Source organism: Lagopus muta, chromosome 4, assembly GCF_023343835.1.
Source record: "Lagopus muta isolate bLagMut1 chromosome 4, bLagMut1 primary, whole genome shotgun sequence".
NCBI lineage: Eukaryota > Metazoa > Chordata > Aves > Galliformes > Phasianidae > Lagopus > Lagopus muta.
The window spans coordinates 65,923,303-65,942,527 of record NC_064436.1 but is presented as its reverse complement, the minus strand read 5'-3'; the positions used below and the strand labels follow the sequence as shown (position 1 = coordinate 65,942,527).

Sequence of the window (19,225 nt, the reverse complement as noted above, 5' to 3'; positions counted from 1 at the left end):
TTTTTGGAAGGTAAACGAGCCTTACATCCACCCTCAGGTTAGTTATTAATCCCTTGTTTACCAGCTTTTCTGCTCTCGTTGTGCTCCTTCAGCAGCTGACAGAAAACAACATCTCCAAGCAGGACAGTGAAATCAGACCAGTAAAGGAAAAACAGGTCTGTACTGACATCTTCTGCCTCCTCTACTGATGTCTACTGATGTCTCCCTTCTCTCAGAGCAGCGTGATGAATTTGGGCTTCACGCAGAGGCTGAGCACATTGTGAGCAGGAGGAAGCAACCCATACAACTTGATAGCTTTTATTAGCAATACAGTGCAATTTAATTCTATCAATATGCATCTGATCATCTTGACAAGATGCTACAGCCCTGCAGTCACCCTGCTGGGTCCTCACCTCTTCTACCACCACAAGATTTTTATGCCTCCATGCATTCTCTTTCCATGTGTGAATTAGCAGCATGAGATTAATTAATAATGAGATTAATAATCAGCTGCAGCAATAGATCAAGAGCTGGGAAATGAAACAGCCTGCTCATGCCAAAGTGCCTCCGTGTTTTTGGACTTGCGCTCTGTCCTGAGCACTTGATAGCCATGAAGCAGCTCAGCCATAGCAGCTCAGCTGCTCTTTGGACCTGACAGAAGCCAGCTGTTTGCAGGCACCAGCTAAAGCTACTGTGTCACTTTTTTACTAACGTTGCATCAGTTTCTATCCCCCTGAACTGGATTTTCTCACGGAGAAAGCAGAAAGGCATAATGCAGCAGTGAGGGATGGATTTGTGTGCCTTTTCCATACCTCCTGCAAAGCACCCCCAGGCCCGGCAGAGCTGCAGAGCACAGATACATCACTGGATGGCAGCAAAGCCTCGCACACACGGAGGAGATGCTCAAACGCAGCCTCGTCCTGGTTGTTCCCACCCTTGCTCAGTGCCCTTCACTCTCAATGCACCCAGGCAGTGTGTGCTTAGCCGGGATTTCTGGCAGCAGAAAGGAACGCCTCTCCAAAGGGCTCTGTTTTACAGCCGAGGAAGAGGAGAACAGGAGATGTCCTGCAGCAGGAGGCCAAACTATGGAGCTGGGTGCCCAATACAGGGGCTCACCGTGGTGTAAGCATGTCCTACATCTTTACCCCATCTTCTCCCTGAAGGTTCCAGGCGTTTATCACCCTCCATTCAGCACACTCTCAGTGGTCTCAGGAGCCTACACCCAGGGTGAGATTCAGAAAAGGACACATGGAAATACCCCAACTCACAACCAGGACCAGAAAGTGTTGAATTTATTCAGAAAAAATCAATCAACCACAATGGCACAATGCTTACTGCCCTGTATGGAGTATGACCCCCCTCTCAGACACAGAAGTGTGAACTGTCAGAGGAAGCAAGGAGTTTTCAGGTTGAACCTGCAAGGTTTGGGCCAGAAATCAAAAGAATTCAGTTCTGCTATTCTCACTAATGTGTGTTGAGGTTTGGGTTCAATGGCAGGAAAGACAGAGAAGCCTGCAGATTGTCTGCAACTGCATAGGCAAGTTTGATCTTAGATGCATTTCTTCCAGCCTCAGGTCAAGGAGATATGAGACAAAAAAAGTACAATTACAAATGAATCATAGTGCAAGAAGCTTCTCCTTTGTTCATAGAATTGTGGAATCTTAGAATTATAGAATCGTAGAATGGCCTGGGTTGAAAAGGACCACAAAGCTCATCCAGTTCCAACCCCCTGCTATGTGCAGGGTCACCAACCAGCAGACCAGGCTGCCCAGAGCCACATCCAGCCTGGCCTTGAATGCCTGCAGGGATGGGGCATCCACAGCCTCCTTGGGCAACCTGTTCCAGTGTGTAACCACCCTCTGTGTGAAAAACTTCCTCCTAATGTCTAACCTAAACCTCCCATCTCAGTTTAAAACCATTCCCCCTTGTCCTATTACTATCCACCCTCATAAACAGCCGTTTCCTCTCCTGTTTATATGCTTCCTTCAAGTATTGGAGGGTGTTGAGGTGAATTTGGTTCTTTTCCCCTTTTTCTACATCTGAAATATATCTCTATATTGTAACTATCTCACCTGACATGAGATAGGATTTCTCCATGTAACAACTTCTGTTCCAGCATACAAATATGTAAGCATACACTTTTCCCCCATACCCGTGGTGGTTTTACAGTGCAGTGAGCCGCCAGCATGTCGACCCTTTCACCATGGGTTGGCGTGGCACTTCCCTGCCATAAAGTGTTTTACAGTAGGCTCAAGGACATCCATGTTGTGGTTTGGGTCTTGTGGATCAAAGTGCAGAACACAACTGTAGCAGTAGAACAGGAAGGCAGTGTGAGGATGGGGTTGTGCAACAGTCAGTTCCATGGGGAGACACCGAAAACACTCTTGCCTAGAGAAGGTTGTGCAACCCAGTCTAACTCAGCCAAAGGTTGCATTGAACACGCTGGCCAAATTTTCTCTCAAAAACTGCAGTCACATAGGATGCTGGTTCTATCACTGCCCTCCAGGCAAGAAGAGGTACGAAGATAAAGATAAGTGCTGTGGTACGTGCACAGCTACAGCACTTTTTCTTTATCAGCTTTCCCAGGTGGCTTTGGGAAAGTTTCTCAATCTTAGTGCATTTCATCATGTATGAAGTATGGACACCTATGGTTATGGAAGTACTTTGAATAAAGTAAATGTGTCAGAAGCACAAAATATGACTGCATGGTGGCAATTCACTGGAATAGGTTGTTGTCTAGAGAGGCTGTGGATGCCCCATCCCTGGAGGCGTTCAAGGCCAGGCTGGATGTGGCTCTGGGCAGCCTGGTCTGCTGATTGGTGACCCTGCACACAGCAGGAAGTTGGAACTGGATGAGCATTGTGCTCCTTTTCAACCCAGGCCATTCTACGATTCTAAGATTCCACAATTCTATGAACAAAGGAGAAGCTTCTTGCACTATGATTCATTTGCAATTGTACTTTTTTTGTCTCATATCTCCTTGACCTGAGGCTGGAAGAAATGCATCTAAGATCAAACTTGCTTATGCAGTTGCAGTTGCATGACCCTGCACATAGCAGGGGGTTGAAACTGGATGATCACTGTGGTCCTTTTCAACCCAGGCCATTCTGTGATTCTATGATTCTATGATTCTATGATTCTATGATTCTATGATTCTATGAATTTTGGACTTTGTCTGAAGCCCTGGCCTTGCGAGCACCATGGTTATTTCTCACAGTGTCCCCCTAGCCATGAACCTGCTGAAATTTGGATGCTGTCAGACCACACACAACCTCACAGCAGTGTCATGCCTCAGCCTGCTTTGTATATTGTTTTTGTGTCTTTGCTTTCCTCATTTGAAGAGCACCATTTGCTAGAGCAGGTCATGGGGGTTTGTTTTTACATTTGTTTTAAATATACACTGCGGTTCTGTGTTTGGCTCAGAGCAAGACAGAAAAACCTTTGCCATTGTGCATTCATTCTGCAGCATGAAGACATAAGTGCAGATAGCAGTGAGGGTCACCACAGTTTGTGAGGCTTCTTTAGATGTCATGGCTGTGGGACACAAAGTAAACTGCTCTGACAGAGCCATTTCAAGGACAGAGGTGTCAATGGAGTGCACACAGAATCATAAACTCATAGAATAATTAACATTGGAACTCAGTTGTACCTCAGGACTCACGTGCAAATGGCAGGGCACACAGGTTCCTCCTCCTGCCTGTACGGACTTGAGAAGCTCTCCCTGACTAATTTGCAGCCATTCACTGTAGGCAGTCTTTAAGTGTGCCGCTTTGCTTGATAAATCAGGATCAAGGAAAGCATGAGCCAGCTGGAGAGGTGAGCATCATCTCAAAGTGACAACCCAGGTGTACCTCCAGGATGGGAGTTCACCCAATCACCTGCAGGCACTCTGATGCTGCTGCTCTTTGCCCTCCACCACGCAATTCTCCACTTGGTTGGATGAAGGTTGGCTTATCTGTTCTAGGGGCTATTCATGCACACAGATCATACAGAGACATATGCACTGCAAATGTGTGGTGGGATGAAATGAAAGGCATTTTCCTTCATTTAAATGCTCACTGGCTCTTCCAGATCATCCTCACTCCACATTTGTGGAACCCGTCCACAAATCCTATAGCATATGGAGGACACCCTCCTTGGCACAGACATAAGTTTTAATTTAACTGCCTGGGAGACTACATGTTACTGCCATTGTCAGTCACAGAGTTAGATTTGAGCTGTCTGTCCTCCAGGGATGTCCCCACTTAAACATTCCTGTGTTGCTACTGCTGGAGAGGCTGGGAGAAATATTTACACTAATGGCTAATGACTCTATTTCTCTCTCAGTTTTCTTTCCATGCACTGACATAAAACTGCTCCATAAGCAGTGAGCATAATTTCCAGTCCCAGCCCCTTGACACTCTATAAACTAAGTGGTTGGATGAAGGACAGCCCCATCCCCATAGGTACCAACAGCTGTAGTCAGCTCTTCTCTAAGCTATGCCACCCATCATTGACAAGCAGAGCTAAGTTTCATGCTATCTATGGAGATCTTTGCCTTACTTTTGAAGAAGAAATGCTGGGCCTTTGCTTCATTTGGATCAAAGATCTGAAGAGGGCATGGCTGATGACAAGGGCCAAGGGCTTCCTTTACTTCAGCATTAATAGGAAATTTTATCAAGCGGTGGTGCTTTGTGCAAGCCATCACTTTCAGCAGTCTTATCAAGGCTCTGATATTGGCTTATCTAATCTAAAACAATACGAACTGGTGCTTGCATGTCTACAACTTGAAAGGTACAGCTTGGAGCCAGCCAGCCTGGTTCTGATTCCATTAGACCATCAAAACAACTTTAAAAAGAGAAAAAGCTGGGAAAGGTGCCACATGTAATCTTAGTGGTGTCTTGGTAATGCAACCCAATGAAAGCTTTGTGGATATAAGGACAGAGAATTAACTGCAGCAGAAGCATCTTTTCCTGGCCTGTCCAAACTTTTGAAGCAGTGCAGCCATGCGGCCAACTTAAAGAAACCTTTGTTCCTGAAATAATAAATAAGTGAACCAAAGATGTGAAAACTGGACAGCAGACCAAGTTCCCAGGTGCAAGCACAGCAGAAATAGAGATGATCCAAGGAATAATATGGCTTGAAATAGAGGGAAACCCACATGGGAAACCATAGCTGATGAAATTGTTACCAACTCCTTTGAATGGCTGTGGGTTTTGGGATACACAACTGGGCTTGCATGACAGGAAGCTGTGATTCAATCAACAAAAGTTTAAATTAGAACTATGGCTCAAACTGGAGTAGGCAGAGAAGGATTTTCCCTGCAGGACCCCTGAGATGAACCATAACGTCCAAGTCACCAAGCAGCAGTGCATTAAGAGGGTGTTTTTCCAGTGCCCTGGCAGACAACGTGTGAAAATGTTCACAGTTCATGGGAGCTGAGAATGGGAATCCGAGGAAGGGCTTGAAGGAAGGTGCTAAAAGCCTGCAGCTGCTTCAAGGGCAGCTGTATGGTTATGGCAGATGGTACAAGAGTCACCAGCTAACTGCACTCTGGGGTGAAGCAGGCCCAGCAGTGCCTGGTGACAGAAGGGATTGTCCTGCTCTGCTTTGCCTGGTGCAGCCTCACTCAAGCACTTTGTACAGGTTTGGGCACCACAACATAAGAAGGACAAAAACCTATTAGAGAGGATCCAAAAGAGGACTTCATAGGTGGTGGAGGGTCTAGAGGGCAAGACATGAGGAGTGGCTGAGGTGCTTGGTTTGTTCCTTTTGATTATGATCTTGCCTTGAGCAAGAGGTTAAAACAGAGCCTTTTGGAGGTCCCTCCCAGCTGGCATTTCTGTGATGCATCACCTTGGGACACAGAGAATTTGGATACGTCCATGCCTAGGAGGGAGCTGAGAAGTTTGGCGTATCTTTATCTTTGATTCAGATGAAGAGAGAGAGATGAGACAATTGTGTCCTTTTCTTCAGACAAGTTTCTAGGGGCCTATGCATTATCTTCAAAGCAAGTTAAACAACTAAGTACCTGACGGCTTTCCACAAGACATAGCCTCAATCATATTTGAAAATGATTCTCGCTTTTTCTCTTTCTGCAAACCAGACCCAAGATTTAGGCTATGAACTGAGTTTTAATGACATGGCTAATAGACTCAGCCTTGTGCTGATCAGGTGCTTTTCCATGTCTCTGGAAAATTAGAGATTTCATGTTTTAAAATATCCCATATTCTGGTGGAGAGATGTACAAATATTCTGAACTTTGCTACTGAGATTAAGTTTATCTCACTGCATTTGCTTAGCAAGCCTGCCTGGGTAATAATTACCCTGGCCAAATTTAATTCAGCAAAGGTTTCTTCTTTCTTCTTCTTTTTTTATAAGAACGTTAGCATTTCTTTAGTAGGGGAAATAGAAAGCCACAGGGAATGAAATGAGAAGTCCCCCTGGGAATTCATTCAGCTCATATAGTCTGGGCATTTTCCACCAAATGAAAAAAAGAGAATGTAACTGTTCAGGACTCTGATGGTAGCAGAATGGGCAACTTGTATGAGAATTCACCCCACTTCAAATGTAAGCTGTCTTCTCTAGGTATCGTCCCCTCCTTTAATATGAGATATTCAATATGCTCCCAACTGCAGTCTTGGAGAGAAGTGGGCTATGGATTACTGCAGTCAAGGCTGGAAATGCAATCAGTGAACACTTGTTATTATAAATTACTTAAAATTACCAATGATCAAAAATAAAACCTCTTTGTTTTGTCTGCACATGTTCTGTTGGTCTTGTGCTGTGTACTTCTAAGTAACTCAGCCACCCAGATTAGGCATATAAAATTCTGTGGGACAAAACCTGGTGGGCTTTTCTAGATCCTTTCTCGAGCTCTGGTCCCATTCGCTGTTTTAGTCTTGGTGGTTCTGTTTTGTTTCAAGCTGATGTGGGTCTTCCAGGCAAAGCATGGGTCTGGGACATCTGCAGTGGCTGAGCTGTCAAGTTTCCTTGGAGCTGAGGACAACATCAGATGCTCCTTCAAGCTCCTAAGGTTGGATTCATCTTCCCTAATATGAAATGCTTAGGAACACCCTGTTCACATAGGCTTCTTTTGAAGAGGTTGGAGAGGGATAAGCAGCTCTGGGATACTCCTCATGATGTATTTTCTCGTATTTATCTCCTTTGGCTCAACTACACATCAGCTCAGATGCAGTCACTGCACTGCACATGGCTGGGGTCACCTGAGGAAGGTCCAAGGTGCCTCTCCACTGACTTAGCAGACACACATTCACTCCAGCCTGCACATGTAAATAAGTGAGAACTGGGCATCTGGCAGTGTCACTCTCATACCACCACAAAAAGGCCAAATATGCAGTGAGAAGGCAGAATGAAAGACTCATGAAGAGGAGAAGGCACGTGGGTGAAAAGTGGCAAAAAAATTGATAACTTTGGGAGATGTCAACAGGGACAGAGGAGATAAGAAGAAGCTGAGCCTGGGGTGTCTGAACCCTCAGAATGAGTGTTTGGAAGCAGCAACCTGGGACGCCTGGGGACATGCCATGGGGACAGTGATGGGATTGGAGCCCAAGCACTAAGCTCAGCCTTGAGGGAAGGAACTGAGCCCAGCAAAGAGCTGCTGCTGGCCTTGCTGCTGATGCAGGATTTGAGAGAAATGCAGCTCCAAGGGCTGAGCTTTTACCCATAAGCTCCTTCACAAGTTACTGTGCAGTGTTTCAAGAGGTGTCTGGACGACGTGCTGCGTGATATGGCTTAGTGCAGGTGGTGGCAATGGTGATGAGGAGATGGTTGGGCTAGATGATCTTGTAGGTCATTTCCAACCTTGTGATTCTATGATTCTATGTCTTTTCTAGAGAAATGAGAGGAAAGGGATTTTAGTACTGGCCTCTGGTAACAGCTTTGGTTGATCGATCACTGGTGCCACCAATCCATCCATCCATGTGAAAGCTCTTTCTGAAGCCAAGGCCATAGTGATGGAGCGTGAACTTCAGGCTGGGCTGCTAGAATTTAAATCTGAGTCCTGTTTTTCCTTAGGGGACAATGATGGTTTTGTGACCCAGTGTAACCCTACATCTGGGTTACACCAAAAACCACATTTACAAAGAACCATGAAGCATCTGCAGGAGGGAGTGAGCTAATCCTGCCAGCACACAGCCATGACTATTTGTGCCCATGCTGAAGACCCAGCATGCACAAACCAGAAACCCCACTGGTATCCAAGGGACATCATCATCTCTCCCCACTTCCTCCCCTTTCAGATGCACACATCCAGACCATAAACTGATTAGATTGTTGCTTTTACAATTAATCTTCTTGCAATTATTTTTTTTTTTAATGTTTGTTTATGGATGCCACGTTGCTCCCACCATAAAACATGGGACTTTCTCTGCTCCTGCACTGTAAATCGAGGTCTCTAAGTTGTAGAGCAATTTATCACTGACCATTGCCCAGTTTTATGTTAATGTTTGAACATGGCAATAAAGGAATTACATCATCTTACCTCTGACCAACTTTAGGGCAAAAGGTCCTTATAAAACCAAGCTGTGCATACCAGCAAGGCATCTTCTCTTGTGTTGGGAGCACAGAAAGCCTTCCATCATGAGCTTCACTGGAAAGTACGAGTTCCAGTCCCATGAAAACTTCGAGCCTTTCATGAAAGCCCTTGGTAAGTGCCTGTGTGCATTCTGTGCTGCTCTGCCTAAGCAGTTTCCACTGATATTTGGAGTAGCCCAACTGTGCTGATGTGCTGCTGATGTAGACTGAAAGCGATCTGTCAGATTTCCTATTTCTGTCTGTTACTCTGCAGTTGTTGTTTTCTAAATAAGTGTGCATGGAGATATGGCCTCAAAATAGAAGGGAAAGCGTCACTCTCAATGATGGCCTGAGGTCAAGTGATGCTGGGTGTAATTTTACAGCTTGCAGGAGAGTCCCAGCAGTCCTGCAGCCGTGTGCCAGCAGGCTGGGAGCTGCAACACGTGCTAAACCAGCGGGACCTTGCTAGCTTCACTCAGTGGTAGATCTGTCCCATCAGATTGTGAAATGTCAGAGTAAGCAGGACACTGCTCACCACTGCACAGCTCCAGATTCTACCATTCATCAGAAGAATAGTCAGGTTGTCTAAATGCTTAGTGATGAATGTGTCTGGCTTGATTTCCAGCAGGGATTCAGGAAGGGCTGCACTACCTCTGCATAGCTGTGTGCAGGAAGGGCCCTGTCTGCCAGATCAGCTTCATGCTGATGGGACTCTGAATCTCATGTAAAAGAAAAAAAAGGTTTCCTCCTTCTTCCTTGATTTATCCCATTTTCTCTGCTTGCTTTTCAGTGAGGGAAGGAAAACTTCCTTCTTGGCTGGTGAGATAGCTGTTCTACTTCTAGACAACTTCCTTGAACAAGGGAGAACTCTAGTTCCCACACAAAACCCAGGAGGACATTATCTTTTATTACTCCTTCCCACTGGAGTCTTGTGGTCATTGAGGAACTGCCATCCTTGAGAGCCTCTTCCACAATAGAGTAGAAATCCTCCAAGCTGTGTGCCCTCAGATTCCATTGCATTCATTAGGCAGCAGCAGTGCACCCAGTGATGGCTACAATGTCTTTCTAACATCTCTTGTTCCTGCACAGGGCTTCCTGATGATCATATCCAGAAGGGTAAGGACTTGAAGAGTGTCTCAGAAATTGTGCAGAATGGGAATAAGTTCAAGATTACTTTTACTGCTGGCCCCAGAGTAATGACCAATGAGTTCACCATTGGGGAGGAGTGTGAGATGGATCTGCCGACAGGAGAGAAGGTCAAGGTGAGACATCAGATCCCTCTCTGTCCAAGCCAAGGGGTTGAGGGACATTGCATCTCACAGATTCATACATTTATGGAATCATTTGAGTCAGAAGGGACACTTAAAGGCTATCCAGCCCAACTCCCCTGCAATGAACAGGGACACCTACAGCCAGATCAGGGTGCTCAGAGCCCTGTCCAGCCTGACCTTAAATGTCTCCTAGGATGAGGCAACCACCACATCTCTGGGCAACCTGTTCCATTCCAGTCATCCCCCTGCACATGGGCTAAAGGGAATAACCACATCAAGGGAATTAAATCTAAAGTGTTAGATGTAGAGGGCAAGAGCTGGGTAATTCCCCGGACCAATTCTGCCTCTTGCAGTTTGCATGTGTGATTTAGTGCATTGGGAAGGGTTTAATTGCTGAAACCAAGCCTGCAGGTGTGACACTCACTGCCCTGCTCCTTGTAGGCCCTCTGCAAATCTCTTAAAAATAAATTTCTGAAAGTGATAGTGCACTGCTGTGTGACCTTCTGACAAACTCAGAGCCTGGCTCTCTGAGGTTTCCACCTCCCCTCTGCTTCTATAAGGCACCATACATCCTCCCCTCTCTTCATCTGCAGCATCTCTGTAGATGAAGCTCTGTATTTTTAAAGTTATTTCATTGGAAATATAGAAAGCCAATATTTTAATAGCCACTTTGGAAAAAGAGGACAGAGAGGCTTTGGTGAATTCTTCTGACTGCAAACCTTTCTGACTGAAAAGTTTGAAGTGAAAAGAGGTTTATTTTGTCATGCTGCAAAACAAAACATACTCTCCCTTCATTTTGTTGACTTAAAGGTAGCACAAGAAAGTCAACCAATGAATCATAAACCAATAAACCTGTCCTTTTAAGTCCCAGAGGCTGTTAGCTTGTCTGCCAGCCTTTTGCACTGCTGCTGTTCACACTGGGTGAGATGATTTGGCAGGGTGAGGATTTATGACTCTGGAAACTCCAGTTCCTCAGCTCCAGTTCCTGGACAATACTTTTCAGTGATTCATGAAATGTCAAGATGGCACCACTGGCAAATATTGCATCGCAGCTCTACACCGGGAGACGTTGATACTGCAGGGACTATTGAAAGCAGGAGGAACGATCACTAAAGACATGCCCCAATGAGCTGGGCTCTGAGAGCAGTATTTGCCTTGTGTGGTTTCTAGCATCCCTGAAGGCCCATGAACAGAAACCAGGGGTTAGGAAAAAAGTTTTACCTTCCATAAATCAGCAGCTTGAGGGCAGATGAAGATGTTGTGCAGATGGACAAACAGGTGAACAGAAATTGATTTTGCTGTGTTATTTCTCTGAGTAATTTCAACAATCAATCAAGGCTGCCCTGAGGGCATCAGTGCTGTCTGAAGCCTTTATAGACATGTAGTTCCTGGGGGGCAGAAACTCAACAAACATACCAATTCAGCTGAGACCTTTCCAGAAAAATTGTATCTCTTTCATAGAGGTTTGCAGTGCCCAAAGTAAACACCCATACTCTTGCTGTGTTGTGGGCATCACCAGCACAACAATCCCTCCTCTTGGGAAAGCTAAATCACCAGGGAGCAGCTTGCTCCCAGCATTTTCAGAGGAGACAGTAGCAGCTCAGTACAGAAGGGGAAGGACAAAATGCAGGGGGTGTGCAGTGCTAACATTAATGCCTTTGTCTCTTCCCTTCTTACCAGTGTGTTGTCAACATGGAAGGTAACAATAAACTGGTTACTAACCTGAAGGGGCTGAAATCCGTGACCGAACTGAACGGAGACACCATCATCCATGTAAGTGGAGAAGAGAAGGGCAATGACCAGATTAACAGTGCAGACAGCTGCCTTCAGGGGTGCAAGGGGGACCAGGCACTGCAAAGCCTACAGTGATGCTGGAGACCTTAAACAGGTGCTGGAGATGAGCACATGCTTGCATTCAGGCTCTGTAGCCAAAGCAGATCAGTTGACCAGGCAATGAAGGCATTGTTTTTGAAACAGTCTGATTCACTAAGTGCCCTCTGAGATCCTACCAGGCACTGCTGATCAAAGTTACATGTAATGAGGGCATGTTTTCAGCCATATTTATAGGTTTAGGGTGGGGCCTGGCACCTGTAAAGAGGAAATGTACAATTCTGATTCCAGTCAGTGTCAGATTATCCTTATCTGTGTTGGGGTACTCATGAATATATCCCAAGCTTTAATAATTTGATTTATAGATGATTAGATGGAGATCAGTCCTGTGCTGATTTGCAAGACCAGATCTTTTCCAAGTAGGGTTTGGAGCCAAGTGCAATGCAAAGCTAACAATTTCTATTGTTTTTCAGACCATGACAAAGGGAGACCTCACCTACAAGAGAATCAGCAAGAGAGTCTAGAGACCCTGCACAAACTTATCATTTTACTGTGTAGAATGAGTTCCATTAAAGTAAAATTTGTATGAAAACATCTTCATAATAAACCTCTTTGCTGTTGCTATAAAAAAGTGCAAGCCTCCAAAACTCACAAAAACCCTGGAAAAAAAACTGGGCAGCAGGCTGAGCCAAGCCATCGTGAGACCCTCTGTGTTGCTGCTTGTCAGCCCCATTCTGAGATTCAGGCACTACTGTCCTTCTTGGGGCGTACTGCTGGGCTGCACACAGCTGGGTGGATGGAAAAGCACTGTGCCAAGACCAGAGAAAGGGTTCTGTCCCCTTCCTTAAAGACCTGGCCAAAGTGACATCAAAGTGATTGGCAGGGCCAAAGAACGAGGTGGTTGAGCGTGGCAGATGTTGGTGAACCTGCCTGGAAAGCTGCCTTGGGGCAGAGACCAGCACTGGGGGAGTTGAGGCATCCCAGCAGCCATTCCTATGCTCACTTACTCAAAAGAGGAGCCAGACCTACAGGCTCTGGCCACCCCATCACCGTCTCTCCCCCATCCTTTCCAACCAGCAAAGGGCACCAGACAGCCTTTAGGTGTTCAGTTTTGCCACGAACTGTGCCTGATAAATTGGGTTACTGGATATAAACTCTGGAATGAAATATAGGTTTTCTCTGCTCAGAGAAGGTCAGCACTGGTTATTCATAGCGCAGACATAGGAGCACCATGGTCAACTTCAACACTTGGTGCTGCAGGCTGGATGGAGACCTGGTTTTCTGAAATCAGGAGAGAGGAAATTCTCCCTTCTTAGCTGACTTTTCCAAGCTCTATGCTTGAAAGCTAATTGGGATTTTTTGCTGGGAAATGAGTGTACTGCTTGTGTAATATACCTACCTAGGATGATGTTCTCACAACAATTCAAAGCTATAAGAATGTTAGGAAAACAACACCAGTGCCTCCCTATCTCCTTCTACAATTCCAATGTGTGCTGTTAAAGGACTAATTTGTCCTCGTGTGCATCTCTGCCATAATTTCCCCATCAAAGAAGGTTTTCAAGCTGCAGATTGGCATTGATCTTCATGTTAGGAACTAAACCAATAGAGATTGTCACAGTTGAGGTCAGATAGGTACCTCCTTGACAAGTGGAAGGATCTAGTTCAACATCTAAAGAGCTGAAGTTTGTGTCCAGCAAACTCATCTTAGAACTGGAGGATCACCACCAAAATCTCTGAGAAATGTCAAGAGGAAAAAGCCTGGTTTTGTTTTCTTGCTATTCTTGCTATTTTGCTGAGGAGCTGGCAGGGGATTTTTGAATAATCAGTCCTTTTTCATCTCTTTGTTATCAATGAAGATCTGGAGCAAATAATTTGGATTTACAGATGGGCAGACAGCAAAGATCTTTTTGTTATTTGGAAATCCATCCATTGCCATTAGACTTTTCCTTCTCTCCATTCAGGCTCGGTGCAAAATTGATTAAGCACCTAAGATGAAGGACTGGTACAGGTAAGCGTCAGAGCCCCCAGCTCTGAGCAAAGGGGGTTCCCCTCCTGGAGAACTGCCTGTTCAGTAAAGACAATCCACACAGCCACTGCACCACACTACTGCGAATGGCATCTGGCATGGACTTATCTCACGTCCATTTGCTGCCACCACTGTGGACACTGTGATTTTTAACAAACTAACTTCTCTTAACTAATGTATCTTTAGACACGAATCCCATTTAGGCACCCAGTCACTGTGGTCAGAGTCCACACAGGTTGATATTACACCCACGTCACCTGCAGAACCATTGTTCATCAGTTTTTCATCAGCAAAAGATCACTTTACTCAAAATACCATCTCTATTTCTTAGTTGCTTTGCACTTGATGCCCACAGGCATACAAGACACTTCTTGGAACCAGCTTCCCACTTGTACTGTCTGTTGGTCAACCACACATAGATATCACTGGCAAGAAGTGATGTCATCACAAGGAAGTGATGGAAAAAAATCAGGACAGAGCCAATTAAAAATTTAACTGAGGACTGCAGGACTCGCCCAGAGAGAAACTGGCTTTCAATAAGAACGTAAATAATTTTATAGCAGGTTTCTTGCTTTGATTTTTTAATGCTTGTGGTAGAAAATGATGTTGCTTTTGCCAAGAGAATTTCTGCTGTGAGCTCTCAGGAGATTTTCAGGACTATCCCCGCTGGTCCATGCTCTCAGACTGGTGGCACTGGAAACAATCCTTGGGGATGTATCACATTCACATATCACATTCCCCATGTCTGGAGGTCCCACGGGTGGTGTTACCTAACAGGCATGACTTTGTGTCAAGCTCAATATTTATTCCTTCTTGTGGAAGAGGCTCGGTGGGGCCTCATTGCTGGGTTCAGGCATGACTTGAATCTTTTGGTTTTTGAGGGCAGCTTCCCTCATCTTGTAGTACATGAACTCATTCTGCTGGAACATGCGCAGCTCCATCTCTGTCTGGACACGCATGACCTGAGAGACACAACAGATTAAAGACCTGTGATGCAGGAGATCTCAAAGCCAGTGAAAAACACACTGCCTAAAAATGAGGACTGTCCATCAGGGATGTTCTAAGCCATGTAATGACTCTGATTCTTCTTGCTCCAGGTGTCCCAGCAGCAGAACCAAGGCTGACTGGACAGAAATAGCATTTACTTTCTCAGAGCTGGTTGCCTGTGACCTATAAAGGTGAATAAGGCATCAGCCCTTCCTGCACCCAGCCCTTCTGCAGGCTCCTGGAAAACCTCATCCCTGGATTCACTATGAACAATCATTTATAGTGCTGCACTATGACAAAAGTTCAGAAGGGATTTAAGGAAATCTTTTTACACCTGTCTGTAAGTTCCTTCAACCTTTAGTTTAGCAGCACAGAGGTCAAAGATCTAGTATTCTCATCCTGAAGAAAGTGAAAAGGGAAATACAGGAATGAAGGTGCTGGAGTCTTACCCTATGAGATGTAAAGAAGCGAACAGTCAAGAGACTATTTTACTTCAGGCACAAGACAGTCATTCTTCTGATAATATAAAATTGCACTAAAATTATAGCTCTGCTGTTAGGGGGACTAACATCAATAAAGGATTTAATTTGGCACTGTGTAAGTTTTTTTTGGCTACTAAAGGAGAATACTATAAAGCCAACAGGCCATTTGAGAGAGTTAAAGGATAAAGAAATGATCAGCCCTCAGATGCAGTCATATATAGTTCATCACAGCTCAACATGTGTGATTCTCCTGGGATCTGCAGCTCTTGACCTTAAGCTAAAAAATACACATATCAGTCATTTGAGAAAAAAAATAAACTGCAGTCCAAAAGGACTAGGGAGTGGTAAATAAAGAAGAATGGTCATCAATACAAGATGAGGAATATTGGTTGGTAAGCCAGGAACAAGTTCACCATCTGTAATTTGATACAGCCAAATTGAATGCCATCCATCTGAGAGCAATGAAGAATGGGAGGCTCTGCCCTTGGGCTCAGTGTTTCAAAAAAAGATTCAGGGACTCAATGGCTATTTTTAAAGCATCTACTGGTGCAGAACAAAAGATATTTTTCAGGGATGAAAATTTCCCATAGGAAGGAATGTGCACGATCCAGCGGACTAAAATGACCTAGAGAAAAGGATGGCACTAGTAAGAAGCAGCCATAACTTGACCTGTCTCTTACAGATGGGCCGTTCCTACAGACTGAATGCAACCTCATCCAGGCAGATAACAGAGGCAAGAAGGGAGATCGTGACACCTACCTCCAGGTCTTTGGTAATTGGGTGGGAAGGTCCATGGGTTATCAGGAGAATGGCATAGGCTTTACAGATCATGCTGTGTCCAGCTTCAATGAGGCCAGCATGCCAGTGGGTCACTCCTGCTCGCATCACAGCCATCCCCAGCTGTGCGTTGTTAGGATGGTATATTTTCCTGGAAAAGCATTGAGTAATTTTAGTTCAGGAAAGATCTCAATTCCCAAATGTTTGTCAGTGATGTGACATGTTTTCCAGAGAGCAAACTGTTTACTCAGTTGAATATTCTATTGAATTTGTTGCCAGGAAATGTGCAGCCCCGCTAGGGGCACGAGGGCATGGGTTACACAAGGACACAAGGTGTTGTGAAAGAGAATGAACAACCTGCAGACAGTGTGAGCTGAACACCTGGGTTGGAGACCTGATCATGCAGCCCAGATGTCACCAACATCACAGGTATAATGATGTGCCTAAATTGAAAAGGCAACAATCATCAACATCTCATTAACTAAGGCCTCATTACTCAACCATATTACTCAAGAGTGAAGGGATATCTTGAGTGATAGTCATTTGACACAGCTCCTCTTTTCTCTGCAACTTATCTTTCCTGCAGGTTACAGAAGAGCAGACCAGGTCCTGCAGCGATGATCTCTCTGTCCCACACTCAGGCTCTGTGCTTTGCTACTAGGGCAGCCCTGAGATGCTTCTGAGCAAACCAAAGAGGCTAATGAAAGATGACCCAAACTACTTGTCATTTACAGTTAAGTAATTCAAGGTGTTTGAAAGCGTTTAGGAATGGGTTCCTCTCTGTCTGGTGATCAGATCAAGATCTGAATGCCAGCACTTTCGTTCTGATGGGAGCAGACTAAGAAAATAACTTCTATAACACATTGCCTAACACTGCATAACCAGAGAGAGCTGCCAAAAACAGAGCAGAGCCATACATGTAGCCATCCACCATCCTCTTGGCATATTCAGCTGCTTCCTCAAACATCTGGAGGTAGGAGAGGACCTCAGAGGCAATGCTGAGGATCCTCAGGAGGTAGATGTTTGTGTCTCCCAGCACAGGCTCCTGTTTCTTCAGGCATTCGCGGCACAGCTTCACAACCTACATCAGAAAGCAGGGAGAAGGAGGAGAAAGTCATAGCACCACCGGCCCTGAAGCTGCCACTCCTGAGCCTTGTGTGGTCCACACCAGTCCTAGAGGCCAAGTCAGACTGCATGAAGGCTGGAGAAGATACAATATGCTTTTATATGTCCATAGCATCAGTCTAACTAAATGATTTGTGCTCAAATCTTCCTCTACCAGGGTTACTTTCAGAAAGTAAGCAAGGAAGAAGTGATTATGCCCCTCCTGCCTTCCACCCAACCTCCTATAAGCACCTTGATGCAAAGAATGCTCCTAATCTCCCTGTGAAGGTGAAGATGTGAACAGTCCCATTTCCACTTGCTTGTGTGTGTCAGCTTTTGTGATCTGAACTGCCAAGAGGACAGGATGTACGTGGAGACATTCAGCTTATGGAGATGGAACTTTGTTTCACCTATACATCTTTGACTTAGGGGGGACAAGACCTAATTTCCTTGGCACCACCTACACAGCAAGAGAGCAAGAGCACAGGGACTCACTTCATGGTAAGTTCCCTCCAGGCGGGCCTTGTTGATCTTCTCCAGCATGTCCTTGGAGAACTGGATAACTTCCTTCACTGTCTCTGCAGAAGGCTGGCGTCAAAGTTAGGAAAATTGGTGAGAAGTATCCACCACCTGACATCCAGGCACTGTACACATCCAAGCATGCCTGATGAAACACTAACCAGCCCCTAATTAGCCACCTCTTCTTCCTCCATTTATTGCTGAAATATAATACAATTATATTCAGTACCATCACTTATCCTCTGCTTTTCCAAGCCATTTGAATTTGCGTTTTCAAACAGTTCTAGCTGTCACAACCTTCCTTTTGATAAATGGAAAATCTGAAATCAGGCCACAACTGCCTGGTTCTGGGAACTTGCAGGAAGAGCCTGGCCAGGAGACACATGACCAAGAGAGAAGGCACATGGCCAGCAGACAGAAAGCAGAGACACAGAGATGCAATGAAGAATGAAGAGATTGGGATTTGTAGAGCAGGACAGCTCCACTGCCTTTTTACTTGGTTGATGGGATTTGTGAGGAGTCTGAGATTTAACAAGCTCAGAAAAGCTCTTGAAAATTTAGTATGGAAGGAAAAACAGTTGCATTTCAGAGCTATATGTCCCATATGTACATGGTTATGTATGTTATGAATTATTATTACATATTATTAGACTGAAACTGTTACAGCTGGTCAGATTTCAGCAGCTGTCTGAGCAGCACACAGGGTGTCCTAATGGCAAGAGCACATTCATTCAAAGGCAATGTTAATGTCACTCTGCTGTCTGAGAAAAGACTCCCAGAACAGGCACTTCAGCAGCACTTCCACAGAAGCTTTATCTAATAAAATTCTCTCCTGCATTTACTAGACCCCTAAGCCTGTTGCCATTATAAACAATGGGGGCTTTGCTACTATTTGGAAGGGCTGATGGACCGGAGGCCAGAGCGGCTGTTGAGGATGTAATCTGTCCATCTCACGTTTATTCATAGAGCTTTTTCCACACAGCTGTGAGTGCTGCTGCTGTCAGGCAAGCGAGCCTGAATTCAGGGAATGCAATACAGCCGATGTGCTCTGAGGGTGAGGTCAGCCTGGATGCTCATTGTCTGTGGATGGAGGGCATTTATAATAGCTGAAATCATATCTTGTATAAAGATACCAGGAGGCTTCTTCTATGCCAGCAATTCAAACAGGGGAGTGTATATCCCCCAAAGTGCACACAGCAGAACATATGGAGCGTTCACAATACAGAGATGGTGCGTGTCAATGCTTGACAGCAGGCTTTGAATAAGAGATGAGATTTTTTATGCAGCCCACTGCAGGAGCAATTTGAAAAATCTTCTTCTGCATCTGGGACTGGGAGCTTCAGTGGCCAGGATTAGTTTTAAAATGAAGCTTGATAGTTTAGCAATGGGAATTATTTAGCAATATCTTTTGCAACAATTTATCTTTTGTAGAGTTTACAGGAATAGAATGCCCCTTAGCTAACACTGACACAGAAGAAAAATAGATTTAAGCAATTATATCCTTGGGCACAGGAATAAAAAAAAGAAGATCTTAGAGCTATCAACGTGCTCTGAAAATAGGAGCTGCTGGCCAAGCAACACATCCTAATGCTGACAGCCAGACACAGCCTTACATCCTTCTACTCGATAACTTGTCAGATTGCCCAGCAAAACACAGACAACTGAAAAATGAATGGTCCAACACACTAATTCTTCCCACCCAAGCAACCAGGCACAAATGGCAGAGCATAGAACAA

General features: G+C 45.0%; 2 protein-coding genes across 4 annotated transcripts in view; one reads left to right on the top strand and one right to left on the bottom strand.

The window, feature by feature from the left end:
- Nucleotides 1-7,635: 7,635 nt before the first annotated feature.
- On the top strand, nt 7,636-12,177 carry FABP1 (fatty acid binding protein 1). Of its 2 annotated transcripts, XM_048942336.1 has the most exons (4): nt 7,636-8,626; nt 9,583-9,755; nt 11,445-11,537; nt 12,068-12,177. In XM_048942336.1, the coding sequence occupies exons 1-4, from the start codon at nt 8,560-8,562 to the stop codon at nt 12,116-12,118; spliced, it is 384 nt and encodes a 127-aa protein (XP_048798293.1). In that variant the 5' UTR covers nt 7,636-8,559; the 3' UTR covers nt 12,119-12,177. The 2 variants fall into 2 exon arrangements, with proteins under 2 accessions (XP_048798293.1, XP_048798292.1); XM_048942335.1 differs by lacking the exon at nt 12,068-12,177 and having other exon boundaries at nt 7,643-8,626; nt 11,445-11,633.
- The window catches only part of SMYD1 (SET and MYND domain containing 1), a 26,903-nt gene continuing 17,482 nt past the window's right edge, over nt 9,805-19,225 (bottom strand). For both annotated transcript variants that reach the window (XM_048942333.1, XM_048942334.1), the window contains 4 exons: nt 17,466-17,558; nt 16,784-16,947; nt 15,849-16,017; nt 9,805-14,582 (listed from right to left, as the gene is read on the bottom strand). In XM_048942333.1, coding sequence (XP_048798290.1) covers nt 14,424-14,582; nt 15,849-16,017; nt 16,784-16,947; nt 17,466-17,558 — 585 coding nt within the window. In that variant the 3' untranslated portion in view covers nt 9,805-14,423. The remainder of the gene's footprint in view (nt 14,583-15,848; nt 16,018-16,783; nt 16,948-17,465; nt 17,559-19,225) is intronic.

Coding starts and splice junctions, on each gene's coding strand:
- FABP1 (XM_048942335.1), top strand. CDS start 8,560: ATGAGCTTCACTGGAAAGTACGAGTTCCAGTCCCATGAAAACTTCGAG. Junction 8,627..9,582: donor GCCTTTCATGAAAGCCCTTG/GTAAGTGCCTGT, acceptor GTTCCTGCACAG/GGCTTCCTGATGATCATATC. Junction 9,756..11,444: donor CGACAGGAGAGAAGGTCAAG/GTGAGACATCAG, acceptor CCTTCTTACCAG/TGTGTTGTCAACATGGAAGG.